This window comes from Nothobranchius furzeri, chromosome 12 (assembly GCF_043380555.1).
Source record: "Nothobranchius furzeri strain GRZ-AD chromosome 12, NfurGRZ-RIMD1, whole genome shotgun sequence".
NCBI lineage: Eukaryota > Metazoa > Chordata > Actinopteri > Cyprinodontiformes > Nothobranchiidae > Nothobranchius > Nothobranchius furzeri.
In genome coordinates this window covers 35332363-35353487 of record NC_091752.1, presented here as the reverse complement: position 1 = coordinate 35353487, position 21125 = coordinate 35332363, and the positions used below count along the sequence as shown (strand labels likewise).

The window sequence follows — 21125 nt, the reverse complement described above, 5'->3', positions numbered from 1 at the left end:
ATGAAAGAGATCGAGAGAAAGAGTGTGAGCAGGAGCCAAATTGTGTCAGTGCTATATGCCAAAACCTGCACCTTAAATTGCCCCTCTGTCTGCCCAGTCACACAAAGCCACTGACTAGCCTCTTTGAGCACCTCAGTAAATTTGACAGTGACGTGTTTTATTGAAGGCAGGCCTGGGTGTGGGGAGGGGGTCTGTGTGGGTAGTAAATGCTAATGTAATTAACAGCACCGGGTCCTTGACATCCACCCTTTGACACCTGACTGATATCGAGGCTCTGCTGGAACACTTGGCTGATGTGACCCCATCACTTCAGTACCTGAGCCTGCTGGGGAACGAGGCCTGCCCCAACCAGCTGGTGAACCCGGATAAGGATGAGGATGACTACCAGAGATACAGGTCTGTTAATACTGACACACATCGGTGGATCATTAAAGAGCAGGTTCACTAAAAAACCTTTTTACTTGTTATGTTTGATAATGATCAGTCACTCTGAGTTTTTCATGCAGACCTAACATGTAAATACTCATCTACACCTACCTTCTGCCTTACCTTCTGATAAAAAAATTTACGGTGAAACTCTAGGACTAGAAAAGCCTGACAGACCTACGTCATACTGTCACTTTATAGACTCTCTCATGTTGGCTCACAACGAGGAAGGCTGTTGTTGGTTTAGCATCCAGGAAATAGCAGAGAACATCTTGACTGGCAGAGGCTAATCGTTAGCATTAGCAATTCCTCCACACAGCAGAATTCCTTCAGGCTTGTGTTATTTGTGGAGATAAAACATCAGCGTTGCAAAGCAAACAGAGTCAGTGGTAGAGTCACATTGCTGTTAGCCAATGAGGTGAGAGATGTCTGAAAATCAGGAAATAAGAGGCCAGATGCTGCTGGTTGACGCTACTGTGGCCTGATCCCAAAACTTGCACTTCCTCACTTGTGTCCTTCAATTGTGCTATCCCACCCAGGAGTGCGAGTGCATAGGGATTCTTAACTGCAGAGGTTGGCCACGCCTCCTTTGCACCCTTAATCTGCTCAATCTTGATTGCCCACGATACACAGTTGCGTTGGAATTTTGAGAAAAGGCAGAACATGAATATGTATTTTCAAATGAAATTATTTTATTGTAGGACAAATAATGATATGTACACAAGCTTTGAATACGGTATTTTAAACAAAGAGTCCAATGCTGAATCCTGCTGTTGTGTCCTTGGGCAAGACACTTAACCTGCCTTGCCTGCTGGTGGTGGTCGGAGGGACCGGTGGCTCTAGTGTTTGTCAGGCCTCGTTTTCGTCAGCGTGCCCCATGGCAGCTGTGGCTACATCGTAGCTCATCCCCACCAGCGTGTGAATGGGTGAACAACTGATTGCGTTGTGAAGCGCCTTGGGGGGTTGTAGAACCCTAAGAAGATGCTATATAAGTACAGGCCATTTAATATTTACCAAAGATTTATTGGGGAAAGCAATGAATGTAAATTTAGTCAAATATTTGTTTGTTTGAAAGTTGTGAATAAATTAAAGATTGTTTTAAAAAGTAGCACAAACAACAAACAACCTGCAGTATCCTGACAGGGTCGTGCAGAGAGAGGTTGTGCGAGTGCTCAAAGTTAAAAAAGAGGCACTTATAGAGCAAGATTTCTAAACAGATTTATGATCCAAAAACTTTGAAAATTCAAATAATGAAAGACCATTGGGTTCAAACAACATAATATAAACTAGAAAGAAATAATTCCTTTAGTGTCATTAATTGAAGTTAATGTTAGTTCATAAGTACTTGTTTTAGTTTTTTAAGCCGACTTATATCTAAGGATGTTACAACCACATTTTTGCCTCTGATCCGGGGCAAATCCAAGTTATTTGATTTTTGATTATCTTCCAATACTGAGTCCTGTTATGATAAGAGGTGGTAATGTGATGCATTAAAAAAGAAAAGGGGCAACACATCCAAGTTGTCCTTTCTCTGTTTGTCATTATGTTAATGTATCCTTAAAAATTCACTCATCCAGGAAGTACACTGAACAGTATGCAACCACAGAAAGTTATCCAGTGTGATAAACACTGCTATGTAAGCTGAGATCTTTTTACTGGTCGTCGGAAATTCCTGATCCAATTCCATGATCTCCCTCTGAACTTCACACCAAACCTGAGAGCTCTGCTACCAACCTAACAGCATCCCTTACAGCTGAATACCAACAACCCACATTCATCTGGAATCTAATATGGAATCAAATCACAGCCACCCTCTCTCCTTATGAAGCCACACACACACACACACACACACACACACACACACACACACACACACACACACACTGTGACATTTCATACCATTGCTGCTTAAAAGTAAAAAATATTAAAATAAAAAATTAATTTAAAAACGGATTTGATTTTTTTTACATTTATTACTAAATAGGAACTTCAAAATGACTTAGGCAAACAATTTCAAATGAACTATTTAAACTGAACTGTGTTGCAAAAACTGAGGGAAAAAGTGTGAATCCTGGCCTCATGTTTACCAGTTTTTCTGGCTGCAGCTCTGTCTGTGACCACCAATAAATATGAGGTAAGGTGACATAAGACAACACTCATACATCACAAATGTAGCTGCATTTTCACTAGCATTATAAATGTTTACAAGCCAGATTAAAGGTAATAATAGAATGTGAAAGCTAAACATTTCATGACAAAAAGTCTACTAATAAAATACTGCACTGGTACAAAATTTTATTAAATAAATATAAAATGCTGGAATGAAGCAGAATCTTACATTTAGTACATAGGTGAGTGTTGTTCAAATAAAAACAAGTCTGAATGTACAAACATTTGACATCACCTGGTTAGCAGGTAATCTATCCCTCCCTCCTCATGGTCACCATCTACAGAAAAAACCTTCCAGGATACTTGATCAACCGGGTGGATTTTCTTCTTTTATAAAAGCTACTGATGCAGATTATCAGATTATCTCCTCTCTTCCGTTCTCCACTCTCTCCATCGTGAGGAGTGAGCATCACCTCACCCCTGCCACATGGACCTCAAGGGATAACCCATCAATCCTGCTCAGTGGTCAACTTTCCTCACGGGGTCACCCATTAGGACAGTGGGAGGGTTAAACATGTTAGAAACTAATGTTTAGTGTGTATTTTTATATTATTTTGCTATGCCTGCTTGAATTTTGCTGTTGGTTTAAAAAAACAGGAATTTGACTCAAAATTACAAAATTTAAATAACTTAAAAATTCCAAATAATCCCCCTTTTTTATTTATCTGCCCACAAACCATCATTTTGTAAGAAAGCAAATGGATAAGAAACATGTTAGTAGTTTTTAATTAAAAAAAATAATAAAAAACTTGTTATTCTTATGCACCTTCCCATTACAGGTCATTCAAAACTCGGCTAGCATGCTCATTTCAGCACAAGACCTGTTAAATTGCGCCTCACAAAAAACAAAAATTCACCAGCCACCACTGCTAATAGCGATATTTCGAGTAACATGAATTACATCATTCAATATCTTGTTAGAAAGTTTGTTTTTCAAACTTTTAGAAACCATTGGAAATATTTTAATTTGATCAGCCATTCAGAAGTTAGGATGCGGAGCATCTAGGGTGAGAAATATCAAACATCTGTGATTCTTTGTTGTGTGGATTTCATTAACTTCACTTGAGAAGAAGTCTCTCATGTCTGCTTTTCTGTCTTGAGACAGCTGCTACCTGACTCTGCTCTACACACACACACACACACACACACACACACTAATCTAAGGACTCAAATGTTAATGTAAACAAAAGCTCTGACATTAAAATAATTAAAATGCATTAAGATGAATGCAGACTCCTGCTGACAAGCAAAACACCGGCCTCAGTCTTCTCCATGGCTGCGAGTTGGAGTGACGGGGGGACAGCCAATCACACGTTAGCATGGCACGGCAGAGCCAATCAATGAGCTTTTGGGCAGGTTTAAGGGAAAATAGGCTTCAGCCTGACCTGTATCTAAGCATGACAGTTTTGGACGGTAAAAACTGACGGAAGACAGGAAACAGTGTAATTTGGACACTTCAGACAAAAGGGGCAGCTCAAGATACCACCCCTCATGCCCCACCCCTGCGCACGCTTGCATCTCAGCATAGGTTGCAGTCCCAATTCGGCAATTATTTGCACACTTGTGTAATACGCACTCAAAGCCTTACTGCGCACAACCGTAGGGTGCAGTACGAGTATTGGGACTGGGACTTTCTTCTCCAGCTGACTTGTTTTTCCTGGAACATGCACTTCTGATCTTTGTTTCCCCTGAGTACGACTTACAAAGCATTCATTCCTACTAGAGACCACTGCAAATGTATTGATTAAACAAGTGAACACTATCTTTAAAAATATGAGTAAAGTTGACCTTTAATGGCAGGGCTGGATGTGTAAAATAGAACAAAACTATTTTTATTTTGGAGAAGGGATTTTTGTGGCAGAACTTTTCAGCTGTAATGAATTAAGAGATGTTTGTTATTTTGACCACCCATTTCTGCATTTCATAACCAGACTGTGGATTCAACCGTGTCACTCTAAAAGCTTTGTCAACTGGCTTCTCCACACTCCAGTTTGCAAAATGGATTTCATGTGTGACTAGTCATCGCCACAAATGAGTGTTTACTACCCTGCCTTACCAGAGCAGATGATGCATTAAACATCAAGCCAAGCCTCGAGCCAGGCAATATGACCACCATTTGTCAGGGTCCTTTACATGAAATGTGATAAAAGGCGAAAAGCATACTCTCTTTTGTCTGTTTTAGCCCTAAGTGCTTGTTTCTGACTCTGTGTTTCCTATTAATCATTTACCACCCATGCCTTTCTTGAATAATCTTTTCTTCTCTCGTTTTTGTCTCTCTCTCTCTCTCTCTCTTTCTTTCTCCCCCTCCGCCTGCCCTCACATTTTCCTCCCTTTCTCGCCCCCTTTCTCGCTTCTCCTTGCATGCTTCTCTAACTGGTGAGGAAAGCTGTTCTGTTTTGACTGACAACGTCTACAGTCCTGTAATGTAATATTCATAATGTGTCACATAGTAAAACATCAATTTGAGCGTGATGCAGATTTCATGTCTGACAAGGTTAGGCTGTGTGCAGGTCGTGACAGCAGTGGCCTTGGGCAATAAATACCCAGCCCAGTGCCTCAGCAGCTCTTGGGCTCTCAAGTGAAATATCCTTGTGCGCTGCATTGGTGACCCAATTAGTGCAGTGGCATAAAAATTCAGCGTTCATTCATGGAGCATGGAGGTTAAATGCTGTCCTGTTGCACTCGGTGGTCATTTTCAGTATTACAACAACACTCATGTTACCGTTGGTTACTTTCCCTAAACCTCTGCAAGACTGTCCATTTGATATAGTATAAAGTGACAGTAGTTTTACCTCTGCTTCTTTGATGTACACAGAGGAGTACCTATTTCTTTGACATTTTAACCTCTTACCCCATGGAGAGTTATCGGTTTGTATAATCTGCCGCTGAGGAAGATCAAAAGGGGGTCCGAGGTGCCTCAACCACCAGCTGTGCTTTGTTCTCACTGGTTTTTTTAAACGCTTTAAGTGCAGCTGCATATGAATAATACACAGTGCCCTAAAGGGCATGCATGTGTATTTATATATAAATGTATTTTTTTTTTCAGTTTGATGGTTTATATTGACAGCGTTTAATAAGTCCTAGATTCCCAGAGCATAAACCTGCTAGCTAACTACATTAAAAACGGGTCTTTACAACAAAGAATTGAATTCTTATGAATGCAGATTTTTATTCTGTTATAAGGAAAATCCATAAGTTTAAAGTGTACATTCAGTTAGAAAATACAGCTCTAAAAAATCCTTCATCTTAGTTAGAAATAGTTTTCCTATAATTATCAGTAAATAAAATATAAGAAATGAAAGAGAAAGTTTGTTTCAAATCGTTAAATCAAGTATTTAGATATTTGTTGGCCTTCTTAATTCCAGGAACTACTTCTACATTACCTGTATGTAGTAACGTTGAAGTCCCGTTAGTCATCACACACTGGTGAAATTCCTCTCTGCATTTGAGCCATCCCCGTGGGGAGCGGTGAGCAGCAGCAGTGGCTGTGTTCACAAACTATTTGGTGGTTTAACCCCCCAATCCAACCCCATGTCAAATGGGGAGGTGTTGGGTCCCATTTTTAAAGTCTTTGGTATGACCCAACCGGGATTTGAACCCTGATCTCCCGGTCCCAGGGCGGACACTCTACCACTAGGCCACTGAGAAGGTGTTATTGAGGATTACTGAAACAAAGAAGGTTTATCCGGTGCTTCTTCACTTAAAGCATCCCAGTAACCCCCCCACCCACCCACCCACATCCCCACCCCACCCCCACACACACACCCTCCCGTAGTTGGGGCTGAATCATTAATATCCCCAGTGGCTGACAGAGCCCTGTCATCTGCTCTGACCCTGTGATGGTAGGTTACCTATAGAGAATAACCTCTCCACACGTCTCCCAAGGGCATCTTCACGTTTCATCATGAAAAAGCCCAGAACAAAGTCCTTTTTACATGCGGGTTAGGAACGGGACCTCTTTAGAGCTGAGTGCTGGCGCTCTCATCAGAGAAAAGGCTTCTTATTAAGAGGTTAGGAGGAGGTCACTTTAGATTGTTTCTGCTGCAAAACCTTTAGAGGCATATGTTTTGTTTCTTTCAGCCTAAAAAGCTTTGTTTACACCTGGATCTGTAATGTGTTTATTTATTTTTAATATTTTTTCTTTATCTCCTTAGAAATCATTCCCTTTTCATGTAATTTTAAATTTGATCTGCACATCCCCTCCTTATTATCCCTGGGTGTTGAAAACTTGACATGGGCTTTGCCATTTCCCCTCATCGCTATTGCCATCATCAATTTGTCACAGCTCCTGGCGCACAGGTCTTGTCTCTGCCCATATTCCCTGTCCTTTCTCACCCTCCACTTAGGTGTTGCATGCATGTCCTTTTTGGCTACCAGCTCCATCCTGACATATTGGTTCCTCTGACCCTGCCTGCCTGTGAAAGGATCTGTTGTCATCTATGTATTCTAGCCATTATCTTTTGACGTTTCTCTCCCTCCCAATGAAAGACAGAGTGTGTCTGAAAGCTTGGAGAGATCTCAGTGATGCTCCCAGAAAGACATCTCAGGCACACATGTTGTATCTCCTCTGCTATTTATACGGTATACTTTTCCTCATCAGCTTTGAAGGTTATTACAAACAAAAATAAATCACCATTTAATCTGCATCACCATTAAATCCAGGTAAACATGCTTCCTTTTCAGGTTTTCCTCACATATTAGAATTTGTGTCAGTTTGATTAGTGTATCACAGTCCTCAGAGGCAGTTTCTCCAAAAAGGAGATCTTTGACCGTCTAAAGACGCAGTGACACAGCTGAACTCTTCTGTTGTTTGCAGGTACTTTGTTCTCTATAAGTTGCCCAACTTGAAGTTTCTGGACTCCAGGAAAGTAACAAAAAATGAAGTGATAGAGGCTGGAGCAAGAGGGGCATTCATGAAAGTGGTCAAACCCAAGTCAGAAGCTGTAAGTCAGGTTCCTTTTTTACACTTTTCTTTCATTGGGTGGATTTGCCACGTTCATTGTTTAACTTTTCTTATTTTTTTCTCATACATCCTCAGCTCCCTCCTGGTTTTTAAGTTAGACTTTTTAAAACTCTTTCCAACACCTACAAATGTATATGTGTGCATGCATGTGCGTGCTTGCGTGCGTGCATGCGTGCGTGTGTGTGTGTGTGTGTGTGTGTGTGTGTGTGTGTGTGTGTGTGTGTGTGTGTGTGTGTGTGTGTGTGTGTGTGTGTGTGTGTGTGTGTGTGTGTGTGTGTGTGTGTGTTTAAGTGGATGTGACCTGATTCTGTATGCATGAGCCAGGATCAAAAACGATGGGTGGCTGTCTGGTCACACTCATGTTACTAAGTGAGACATGTCTGGTGATTGAAACGACAGCTCATGGGTGTGTTTATGCCCATAATCACTTAATTATCTCAGTTTGATTCATTTTATGGCTATCTTTATTGTTCTGGATTATATGGACTGATTAAAGCTTGGGATGGTCATTGCGACCTCTGTTGTTACAATATATGTAATATGAAGGCACATCTTTTTACCAGATTGGATCTGATATAAGTGCAGGTGTCCTGGAGTATTTGGCTAAACGAGGTCATCTTTGATCAGAGAAGGGAAAGTGGATCTAGAGTAGCACAGCAGAGGAACTCCAGGAACAAATCAGGAGTGATTCAATGTTGTTGTTTTTTTTATGCACGAGAAAAGCAAAAATATTCATTGTTTCAGATAATCAGCTACAATAGTGCTTTCTTTAAGTGTCACTTCTGGCTTTGCTTTGTTCTTGATCCTTCATGCAAGTGGCAAGCGAGAAAGCAAAACATGGAAATAATTTAACCCCAGTCTGCTGTGTTCGGTTGGGGGGGGGGGGGCGGGGGGGTAAAAAGAGTGGAATGAAAACGCTGTTCATCCACTTTATATAAAAAGAAAACGAGGACCTCTACAATGCATTTTGGCAGTGTAAAGTCACTTTTAAGATTGTGTTTACATAGCTTGTCAGAGAAAAAGAAATGTTTGCCTTTGTCGCTGCAGCCACAGATGAAAGGGGAGATAATCACAGATTCTAGCTGACGTGATGTGTGTGTTTTTGTCTTTGAACCTGCTGTATATGATTATTTATTCCCTATGCAAAGTAAAAGTTAACAGCTTTGATACCTTGCACTGTGTTTAAATTTTTTAAAACAGTATTTTTTTGCACGTCCTGTCTTTTACCTGCTACCTCATTAGCGTTGTTCAACTTAAAGAGATTCTTTCTGGATGGATCCCCATGTCGGTTTTGTCCCTGCAGCCTTTCTGTAGGTTTATTCACAGTCTGGTGAATATGCATCACTATCACTGGCCTCTCAGTGTTATTTGTTGAGATGATTAGAGTTATTGATGAGATAACTAACATTGCAGGGGACCCGTTTGAGAAACGTGCAGATAGAACAGGAAAGTCGAAAACAATGACGGTATAATTGGATATTTGTGTTTGCTTTTATGTCTGATGCAGCAGGAGGGCTGCAAACGTCTGTCATTAGCTTCATTACGAAGAATGGTAATTAGCTGTCTCAGTTTTGTTGCCTGCTCTGCCATTTGAGGCTCAATTAAGGCAAGTTTTGCAGGATAGAAAATAACTAAAGATACAGAATAAGAACCAGGTTTTGAGATTATTAACTTCAAGAAAAAACATCTTAAAGGTGTTGTTTATTTTTTTTGGCTCTTTTTCTCTGACGATTTATTTTTCCTTTTTGACTTTCCAATTTCTTTTTCCAACTATAAACAGCAAAGATATTGTAATTAAACCCATAATTTCAGCAGCAACTCCTGCTGTGTTGGTCACACATGCGAGGAGAGAGCTCATTCGCTATCAGATCGTTCTCATTGGATAATGTATGTTTTGGAAAAGAGACAGTGGCGAACTTTCCAGTCCCCTCATGAGTCATATCGTGCTTGTGTGTGACCACAGTTCAAACTCCTTTTTAATCATGCCCTTATGGCTCAGCACCGAGAGATGCCACATGGCTCTGATAAAGCAGTTATGGTCTTCAGCACAATCTGAACATCATAACTTTTCATACATTTCCAACGTTTTCCATGTTTCCTAAATCACAACCAGACAGTCAACAACCAGTTTGTTTTCAACAACAAGGAAAGCAGATAAAAGGATGTTTATAGAGGAGCTGAATTAACAAAACTGTTCAATCTTTGTGACAAAATACAGATATGTTAATTTATTAAATTATTAATTAAATATTTTCCCATCATGAACTTAATAATGACCTTTGGTCTAAAGATGTCACAGAGCATTAGTCAGCATTATCTCAGGGAGAATGTCATTCAGCTGCTGTTGGAGACAAATTAAACATGACACTGTTGTCTATTACTAACTTCAATCAATGTAGTTAGATAATGTTTAAAGCTTAAGAATGCATGATAGGAGATATGTGATGTTGGCCACCTAAATGATTTATTTACGTATTTATTTATTGGGAGAGACTCCACAGATATCGGTATTGGTTTATACTGGTATTGGAAATTAAGAGTTACACAATTTCGGATATCGGTAAAACCCCTGATAACGAGGATCCTACTAACTGGCATAGTGAACTAAACTCAGGGCCTTGAGAAGACTCTTCTTGGGATTTGGCGCTATATAAATGAACTGAGTAGAAATTGGAACACACATTTTGCACTAAACAATAATAGAGTTTAGGATGTTACTTTTTTATGCTGCAGTTTTAATAACAAATCAGAAGTTAAAACAAAAAATGACACAAATACCTGAAAACAGCAGTGACAGTTGACGTTTTATATTTGTTGTTTTCCCCCTCAAAGCCACAATACTCAGCAGATTCAGAGCGGGAAAGCCTTGAGCAGTATTTTGGGAAATTGGGTGTGTTGGAATGCCATAATGTGATAATTCTCTTTAAGGACTCAGAGGTCATGGAGTGAAATGGCGTTAAACCACGTAGAGCCGTTTGGACAGAGCTGGGCTGTTTTTGGAAGTGGTACTTTTTTGGCCCAGTTTCTCCACCTGTCTTCACTCTACCACCGAGTCCTCATTATGCTGTCAGAGCGTCGGGTTAAACTGGCCGTGTCTATCAAAACACTGTGACAGCAGGTTCTGTTTACACATCCTAAACACAGAATAAGAATGTAAGTGCAGATTCAACTGGTAGAAAAACATCTACCCCTGCTGCGTGTTTAGGAGTTTAAATGTGAATGAAGTAGGTCCTTAGTTCCGCTCGCTAACACTAAGCACAGCTTACATCAACAGGTACAAATGTTCCTCGGATGTCACTTAGATTTTGTGTAGATGAAGTATGCGGTTGGATTTTGAAGCATGAATGCTTTTTTTCTTTAGTTTTTAATGTAAAGCAGACTGCGACGCAGGACAGCTTGGGCCAACTGTAGGTTCCATGAGTCTGAGCACACAGGCTAACGATTCTTCAGGGGAATTGACAGCGACAGAGCCAGGAAAGTCTCCAAGTGGATCTTTTCACTTCTGTTTTTTCTTCCCCAGACACTAAGCTGTTTTACTCCACAGCAGACACTGGTTTATTTTAAATTTTTACTGTAGGGAGCAGCTCGAATCGAAACGCCGTTGGTTTCAGAGCCGCGTAAAGCCATGGAAAGTTGTATAAATGTATAATTTTTTTTATTTTATTCCAGTGGCAGAGATGTTTTTGCTACAGGTTTGCTCTCACTCAGATGCACCCAGTAAAGTGTGTTGCCACGTTCATCGCTATGCTTGAGAGTTATGAGTTCCCTGAAGCTTTCAAACATAACAAACAGCATGCAATATAGGCCTTTGTGAATGTGCCTTCAGTGGGTTTGTGGAGTCCTTTTAGGTGAACAAACGTGTCCTCTGAGAAAACTCAAAGAGTGTGGTTGTCGAATGGGGGGGGGGGGGGGGTAAAACTAAACAGATTTCCGTTTCCCTAGTCGCTGCTAAAGTCCATGTTTGTAGTAATCGGACATACAGAGTTCAATAGAAAAATACAGTCTCACCAGAATATGACTTTTTTAGACATATTTTTATTTTGTGAAATTATGAATTAGTTTTATTTTTACTTAAAGAGCAAGTCACCCCCTACCAGAGTCTTACTCTAATCCCAATTCCTGTTTGAAAAATGCAACAAATGCTGTTGCCTGGCAGACTAAGAGGGCAGAGACGCTAACAAATACACACACAGGCTCACAATGACATTGTGACATCATAATGTATCAGCTAACATCATAGTGTACCTCTTAGCCAATAGCGATGACAGATTTAAATTCAAATGCAGTGCAGTTTTTACCTGAAGACGGCACAACACAGACACTTTTAGGCAGCTTATTAAATTTGAACTGAGAAACACTAAAGTGCCAAATTATTGACTACACGTGCCTACAGCACGATTAGACACTCATTCTATAGTTTATCAGCAAAAAATGTTGACCTGCTCTCTAAAATAAACCAGCAAAAATTTTATCTATACCATACCATACCAATTTTATTGATATAGCACATTTAAACACGGCATGATAGCCGACCAAAGTGCTGAACAAAAACACACACAATAAAAACAATCAAAAATAAAAACTAAAACCATTAAAATCGAGTAATAAAATCTATAATAAATCAACAGCAAAAATTCAGCAACTAAGGTGACTTCCTTGTAACTCAGGCCAAAGTAATCGTAACTCGATCAAGCCGAGTGGTTTTTAGCCAATCAACGTAACGCTTGTCCGATCCCGTGACAGTGAGGTATCATGGATCGAGTGACGATTGCTTTGGCTTGAGTCACTTATTTGTTCTTGAAATTCTTTTGTTGATTTTTTGGGTATGGCATTTTTGATAAATTATTTTAAGTAAAAAAATAAATTTAAAAAAAGCTCTCATACAGAATTTCACAGAATAAAACTTTAAGAATTTCTTCAATAGTGTTATTGTCACTCTTGACTCATGATTCATTTACAAATCAAGGAGTAAAAACAGCAGGTTGTTGTTGAGTTATAACTCAAAGTGCTTTTTTTATTTAAACTTATGATCTGTTCCCAGCACACACTTCATGTCTCATCTGTTAGTCTCATCACTTGAGATTATTTTTGTCATTCTCTTACTGAAATTTCTAAAACAGCTGTTTATAATGTTTAGTTTCTATGTGTTTTGATGTCAGACATACCCAGAGAGACTTCACTTAGACATGTTTATTTGCCTGTCAGTGTCTGAGTGAGCTGTGTGTGCCTCCTCGTGAGTGTTTCTGTGCCACTGATGAGTTCGTCAAGAGTTTGGACGAGTGCAACGAGCTTATTTCTGAGGACTCTGGCAGTTTATAGGCTGAGAGTTCGTATGAGGGTTATAAAGCTGGGAAAACAACAGCAATTAGAGGGAATGACTCACACTGTCCACATAAATCATCCCACCGTACATACGATAAACACTCTGTAAAACTTTAGAGCATAATTAATTGTACGGAAGAGCAGCGATATTGATTTATTGCCCCTTTCAATGCCTGGATACACAGAATGCATGACCTGAGTGTCATGTCACTCGCTTAAGTGGAAATGATAGATGTGTTATTCATTTTTTGGCTAAACCGTACATAAAAGAGAAACGTGAGGCTTTTACAAGACACCACGCTGGCCCAGCTGCATTAACTGATTTCCCTCTCCCCCTGCTGGCAAACAGAAACAGAGAAGGAAGTGCTTTGCGGTGAAGTATTTGTTTCCCCTCTGTCTTTTGTGTTTAGCTTAGCTGCTCTGAGGGCTGTCAGAAAGCAGGCCAAAGCTGACCACCACTGGAAAAATAAACTTATTTTTCTATTTTGAACTCAAGTTTTCATAAATGTTGACGAGCCAAGTGATCAGTCATAAAACTTGTAATAAAACTCTTTTGTTGTTATGTCTTTGTGTGCCTATGCTTTTGTTTTGTCCCTTTAGTGTTATTAGGGGTATTAGGAAATGTTTTTGATTTTAATTATTGTTTTTTATCTCTGAATTAGGAATGCACAATAAATCGGCATCAATATCGGTATTTGCCGATGTTAGTCATTTTTTAACATATTGGTATCGGTCCGATAAATAAACCGGGCCGATATTAACCACCAATATTTTTTCCATCTTGCTTCCATTTGTTTATGTTTTTCAGAAGTTGAGGAGGGTGGTGTGTTCTTGTTTAGTCATGTGGCAGTCATTGAAATCATCTCAGAAGCGTAAATGTCTGTGGTGTGTACATAATCATCGGCTAGCAGTGCCTGCACCACGCTCAGGACAATCCAGACTCTTCTCATGCATCGTTCCACAAATGTGGAATGACCTACCAAGCACTACAAGAACAGGGGCTTCCTTTTCGACTTTCAAGAAACTCCAGAAGACCCTGCTCTTCAGAGAGCATCTTCTAAACTACTAGCACCCTCCCTGCACCTGTCCCCCCTCTCTACTGTCCACTCCTTGTTCCCTCCTCTCCATGATTCATCATGTTGCCTCACTGCCACCTATGACTGACTGTTGTTGTTGTTGTTATTGTTGTTGTTAGCCTCAAGGGCAAAATGCCGATTATAACTTGTAAGTCGCTTTGGGAAAAAGCGTCTGCTAAATACATAAACATAAACATAACAACGTAAATTCAGCTTCAATCATTTTCATTCTATATAAAATCTGCTGATCTTAGAAGCATTGAAGTCAGTATGTCGGTATCAGCAAATATTGGTTAATGGCCTTAAAAGTCATATAATATTGGATATCGGTATTGGCCGAAAATTTTCATATCCGTGCATCGCTACTTTGAATTGTTTGAAAGCTTTTTCTAAAAATGTTTTAAATTATTATTTTTTTAAGAGTTTTATTTTTTTTCCTTTACTTTTTATTAACTCTTTAAAATTCTCATTTTTAATCTTGAAATAAAAATTGAAAGCCTGTGCAAGTGATCCATTATAAAGATATAATGGTCATTGCAATAGGCTGTTATTCAAATGCTATTTTCTTGATGAATGATAAATGACCTGCAGTTCTGTAACACCTATCAGAGTCAGAGGACTCCAAAGTGCTTTACACTACAGTGTATCAATCATGCATTCACACTTGTACAAAGGTCATTACATACTTGCACTTAATTCAATGTGCTGCGTTTCCAACATTTTATCCTTGTCCCAGAGAAGCTAGGACCTATCGGCATCCAGCCATTAAAAGTCTTCAATTAAAAACTTTACAAACATACAGAGTTCTGGTTATACTAATGGGTGAGTTGTTGGGGTTTTATTATTGCAATTTGTACAAATTTAATATTGGTAACACCACAACCTTACAGCAGACTGGTCTATTGTGTTACCCCACCAATTGTCCATTCAAGGTGAAAACACCTTCAGCGTAGGTTTTAGAAAAACTTTAAAATCTTTGTTATTGGTTTTCAAAGTAAGAGATAAATAAAAGATGAAATTATTATCCTTAAAGCCCCAATTTCAACCTAAAATAAATGTATTTAGAGAAATTAGTTACAGTCTCGTGTTGTGAATGGCCCCTGGCAGTTGGACTTCAAAAGTCAGCCTTATTTTGTTGTTGTTGTTGTTGTTTTACTACTTTTTGTATGGGAACCATCTTGAATGGGGTTGACCCCCATGCATGCACCTAAACTAGTAAAACATTATCACAATCCTTCTAATTTTAAACAATCCAGACTCAGGTTGTCATACATTCATGGGTTAAAAGCCTCTAATTGGCACGGCTTTACTTTCTGATCCAACGGTCCCACCAGGACCTGAGTTAAGGATAATATTTTTTTTTGTAATCATTAAAATAATCTATGTAAAATAGATCAAAGCATGTAATTTTAAGCCTCTACAAACTCAGCCGCCGTACGCCACTCCACAAGCCCCTGCACATATAACAATATAATTGCCTGCAAAGTGTCACTTCAATTACTCTTCCTATCAGATGGTGCTTTTAGCTATCACATACAGTAGTGTAGTGTCCCAGTGTGGCAAGCCTATCGGTCTAATCAGAGCTAATCCTCCCTGTTGGTCTCTGGGTGACGAGAAGATGCTGCTACCCTAATGACAGACAGCTGGCTTAGTGTTTCCCACCATCAGAAAACAAATTTAAAAACATATTTTTTTCTTCCTCTGCTGGGTGTTTACATGAGAAAGTGATAACTTCAAATCTCCCCAAGAGATATGTCATTTCAGTGCCTGTTTCTCATAGTTGGCTGCACACATTAATTACTAATTCAGTACTTAATAGCTGACTTTGAAGGCAGCATTTGCTCTAAATTGCATGCAGATCTTTATCGGATAATTTAAGTAAATGTTTATGGCACACAGATGCTGTTATTATACGTGAGAGATAAAAGAAACAAGATCCATGCAGTTTTGAGTTCCTGAAACGTGGTGAAAATATGTTTTTGCTCCCTTGGTGTGTTGGATCATTTAATCCATTATGTGTGCTGTCGGTGTTGTCTTTCAGCAGCAGCGACTGTTCGCGCAGTAGAGGACAGAACCAGAGCTGAAAGCCTCTCCACTGAAGTTGGTGCTTACACAGGCCGCCTTTGAGGTTTTTAGAGCTTGTCAGACACGTCAAGCACAGGCTAGAAAAAGTATATTGTTTCCAGCCACTTGGATTCCTTTCCCGCTGACATCTGCCACTCTGCCTAGATGATAAATTCTTGCCTCATTAAGCGTGGGTGTGCGATTACAGACTGACAACACATTAATCACTGGGCTGGGTGGCAGCAGCCCTGCACCAGCTACAAGCATTGTTAACCAAACTTTTCTAATGTGTCACTCTCCTCCCTGACAGCCCATAATCAATCATCCTGATTGGCAGGGCTGATAGATTACACTATTTATACTTTGTGTAATGAAAGCTAGCGTTTCCACCTACTGTCGTTGTCGAGACGATGATAGGCTACATCGTCCAGATGAATAGCAACACGTACAACAAAAAAAGAGGGAGAGTGAAAAGACAGAGTGGGCAGACCAGGACGGTGCATTGTGAACTTTAAAGCAGACGTTGTGGAGTTCTGTGGCATGTGTGTTGGGGGGGTGTTCTGTGGGTTTTGTCACCCCACACAGCATTGCTTAAAGGCAGACTTCCCACCGACACTGAGCTATTGTCACGGTTGTCACTATCAGTGGCAAGCCGTGCTCTCACAGGTAAAACTAAGCTTTGTCTGTGTGGGATTCGGTTTCCCCGTGACCCCGTGGCTGAGGTGACGTTGTGTAGTCAAAGCCTCTTTTTCTGACAAAGTGAATGATTTACACATGTATAACAACAAAATGACAGCATACTACACTCCGTTATGTGTGTAGTGTTGGTGTGCTCAGGTCAGCGGGATAATGGATTTCCCAGTTTACTCAACAACTTTCCATGGCTTTACAAGCCCTCCAGCAGACTTTATTCTTAACTGGATGAAATGACACACTGCTGGTAGCCTTCAAACATAATAAGGTTATGTTTCTTTTGTTCATTTTCAGATGTTTGTCTTTGTCTGGCGTTAGGAAATTGAATATGAGCTCCCAGTTGAGAGGGTGCCAGGCATTTGCAGAAAAAAGGGTGAAATCTGATTTTTTTTGTGACAGGCTGTAAATCTAAGGCGTTTCTTATGAGACAGCTTCTGTCGGGAAATTAGTTAACAAGACCGCATTATGCAGAGCCAGGTGATTTACCCTCAAAGATGCAATTGCAAATAACTAGCAGGAGGCCGCATCCCTGACCCGACATTGCTTTGTGTATAATGCAAAATCTGGTGACATGCTCAATGGGTTCTGTCAGCTGCAGGATTGAATTCTCTACCTACTGCGTCTCAGTTTGGAGCACGCTGGTCAATTATTTCTGAGGCTGTCAGTGCATAGGGAGACACTGTTATTTAGTATGTGTTAACTTGGCATCATTAAGACACTCAGCTGACAGAGAATCGCACACCTGAATGTTATTTATTTTGATTTGTCAATGTAACCTTCAAACACGCTGACCTCCTCCTATTTTGTGTGTGTGTGTGTGTGTGTGTGTGTGTGTGTGTGTGTGTGTGTGTGTGTGTGTGTGTGTGTGTGTGTGTGTGTGTGTGTGTGTGTGTGTGTGTGTGTGTGTGTGTGTGTGTGTGTGTGTGTTCTCTGAAATCCTACATGGTCCTTTAGAAGCAGAAGCTGTCGAAACAATGGGGAATAAAATGGCTGGGAGTTGTCTAATCTAACAAAGTAATGTGCAAGAGGAGCCTCTATTTGTCTGGACAGATTGCTCTGATCACATGCTAGTGGTTGGTTGTGTACCTGGACACTGTCGTCCACAAAAAAATAAATAAATAAATAAATAAAAACTTTAAAGCACACCAAAATGTCACATTATAGTATGTCTGTATTTTGTCTCACAAGTACCATACCCCAGGAGAGTACAGTACTAGGGCAATTGAAAGGGAGAAAATAAGATCAAAGTTATTTTTCTAAAATGGTCTTTTTTCTTTCTTTTTTTGTGTAGTTCTCGATTTTGAGATTATAGTCAAATGTTTACAAATTAAAGACAAATTTTCAGGGGGAAAAAGATAAAGTAAGATTTTCCAAATAAAGTTTAAAATTGGGGACTAGATTTCTTCATCAAAGATTTACAATGTTGTGAAAAACTAAATAAGCATTCGTGCTGAAACCTACAATAACATACAGCATGGCAAAAAAGTATTTGGCAGCCACCGATTGTGCAAGTTGTCCCACTTACTGCTCATTTACACTGAGCGTGGAACTGATGCCGGCCAGAATCCTGATGGCTTCCCCAAAGACCAAAAACCATTCAGTCCAGCAGAGCTTTCACACGAGCCGTGGTGGTGATCTAGATGTGGAGCTCTGGGAAGTTTCCACAAGGAGTCTTGCGGATTTTAAAGAAATTTTAAAAATGTGCCAGACAGGAAGTGAGACATGGTTTAGCGAGGTACATCTGGTATATTTCAAAATTAAAAGCAGTGTTACATTGTTTGGAATAAATTCATTAAATAAATACAATATCACTGAAAATCTACTTCGACCTGGGGCTCCAAGATCTCACGTCATGGGAGTACACGTGATCTATAGAAAGAATCAGAAGGTTTTATTGCTACACATGCTAGAAATTACAACATTAGGAAATTGCTGTGGAACTTGGTGTAAAAAAGAAAGATAAAAATAAGAGATAAGCAATATAGGAAGTAAGAATATAATCATGATAAAATAATAATACAAAGTGGCAATAATTAGAAAACGGGTGCTACATACAAGACAGTGTAGGTACTGATCAGAGCACAGGGTCTTCAGAGATTAATGCGATGACAGTGATGTCGTCTGCAAACTTGATAAGCTTGACAGACTCATGGTTGGAGGTGCAGCCGTTGGTGTATGGGGAGAAGAGCAGAGGGGAAAGGACACAGCCCTGAGAGGAACCGGTGCCGATGGTCCGCCAGCTCGAGAGTTTCTTCTCCCAGCCTCACTTACTGCCTCCTGTCCAACAGTAAGTCAGTGATCCACCTGCAGACGGGGCAGGCATTCTAATCAGGGACAGTTTGACTTAGAGGAGGTCTGGGAGGATCGTGTTGAAGGCAGAGCTGAAGTCCACAAACAGGATCCTGGTGTAGGTACCCAGGGAGTTCAGATGCTGCAGGATGAAGTGATGAAAGTGAGGAAACAGCCCAGAGCCATGGAAGAATGGGCCAAAATACCAGCTACAGTGTGTGCAAACCTGGTAAAGACCTACAGGAAATATTTACCTCTGTCATCGCCAATCAAGGTTACATTAAAAAGGTTTAAGTTAACTTTCGACAGTGATCAAATACAAATTTTCTGCACTATTATACAAATAAATCCTTTAAGCATTCTACAATCTGACTCCCTAGATTTTTTACACTCTATCTCTATCAGTTGAAGTGTAACTATTATGGAAATTACAAAGCTTTCTCATCTCTTTAATGGGGAAACTGTAAGTGGCTGCCGAATATTTATGTTGCACTGTACATACCCACTAGCCTGGCAAGCCAGACTAAATAAATGTATTACGCTCCATTGACGGCTCTCGGTTGTGGGGCGGGCTCTACCGTTGTCTTTCAAATGATCTCCGCATTCCACTGGACAATGAATGTGACATACTCTTGTTTCACTCTGCTGCATCATCCCACCCACCAGGCATATAGAGTGCCCTGATTGGCCCACAAAGCAGATAAAGCTCTGTGATTTGTTCACTAAGCAGATAGAGCACTATGATTGGCCCACCATTATGGACCAATCACAGCTCTTTATGTGTTTGAAACCCCTCTAGAGAGCTGTGATTGGCTAGCCAGAGTCCTGGTAGGAACTGCTGAGGTTCCAATGGAGCATGCCTAGACCATTCTTTGCAAAGCAAGAATTTGGTCTAGTTCACTAGGCTACATACCCACTGTAAAAGCAAGTTAGACAACGATGAATGTAAAGAAATGACTTTAAAAAACTTGCCTCTAGTGGCACACCACCTGTAAATAACTGCTGGTGACTCTTTGTTACTTGCATGAATTTGCTGAAAAGGTAATTTTTTTACATTTAGTTTTTAATAATTTTCAGCTGTTTTGAAAGTATTTTGAGTTACTTGTGGAAATTTGAGGCTCTTCTGGGGAAGAACTGATGGAAGTTTGGTGATAGAGACCTACCCTTGAAGTGATTTAAGAAAATGCCATGTCTTGTTTTTGTAAGTAATTCATGTAAAAGCTCACCTACAACATTCATACAATAATAATAACTTTTAAAAATCATAATATTATACATGTTATTTATTCTTCTTAAAATTGTGAAGTTTTTCTGAGCATTTCATCTTTCTACCTGAGATAATTAAAGACTTTTTATGTCTGCCTTCCTTCTGAGTGACCCAAATAAGCTATCTTACAACAGGTGTGAGTTTCCTTCAACATAAGTATTAACCAGCTAACATTTAACCTTGTTTTTTTTGTAAATTACTTCTTAAAATTTCTGAGTTCTAATAAAGAGAAAAAGTCTGAACTCCTTAGTGATTTGACTCCACCACACCAACCAGCCATCCAGCCCGGTGGTGAATGGAAACCCTGATAGAGAAAAGCCCCAGCTTTGCCTCTGCACAGCAGGATGACATGATTAGGAGGTGACAGCCTCTGTAACAACATCTCTGCATTTATCTTTCTCAGCTCTCTCTCTATCTTTCACTCTCTGTGTCCCTCTCCTCTCAACAAGTCAGACTACTCTATAATTAATGTCCCTGAGGGCTATCTGCAGGTCATGCAAGGGGTGTGCTGTTCAGACAGGTAGTCCTGACACCTCCAGCTTTGTATGCCCATGCATGTGGGCGGATAGACAGCTGAGGTGGAATAGAAGAGACCAATGATGAGGGCCTGAGCATGTTTAGGTTGGAGGCTAAGATGGGACAACTACTGTGGGCTGAAGGAATGCAGCCTTTGCCATGTGACCTTGCTGCCTGTGAGACAAGCAGGGCAGTTTGTTACAGGACTACAGAGTCAAATCTACTGGATTATAGGCTTGGTTCCTCAGGAATATCGTATTTGATTGACAGAGGGTGGATATTTCAGTAATATACGCAATAGTACCGTGGAAGGCCAGTAAATCTTTAAAAATATCATTTG

At 40.0% G+C, this 21125-nt stretch overlaps 1 protein-coding gene across 4 annotated transcripts in view; it reads left to right on the top strand.

Moving 5' to 3' along the window:
* The window catches only part of lrmda (leucine rich melanocyte differentiation associated), a 331776-nt gene that overhangs the window by 227238 nt on the left and 83413 nt on the right, over positions 1-21125 (top strand). For 2 of the 4 annotated variants that reach the window (XM_070542562.1, XM_070542563.1), the window contains exons 4-5: positions 257-396; positions 7412-7538. In XM_070542562.1, coding sequence (XP_070398663.1) covers positions 257-396; positions 7412-7538 — 267 coding nt within the window. The remainder of the gene's footprint in view (positions 1-256; positions 397-7411; positions 7539-21125) is intronic. The other 2 variants (XM_070542564.1, XM_070542565.1) reach the window with 1 other exon arrangement.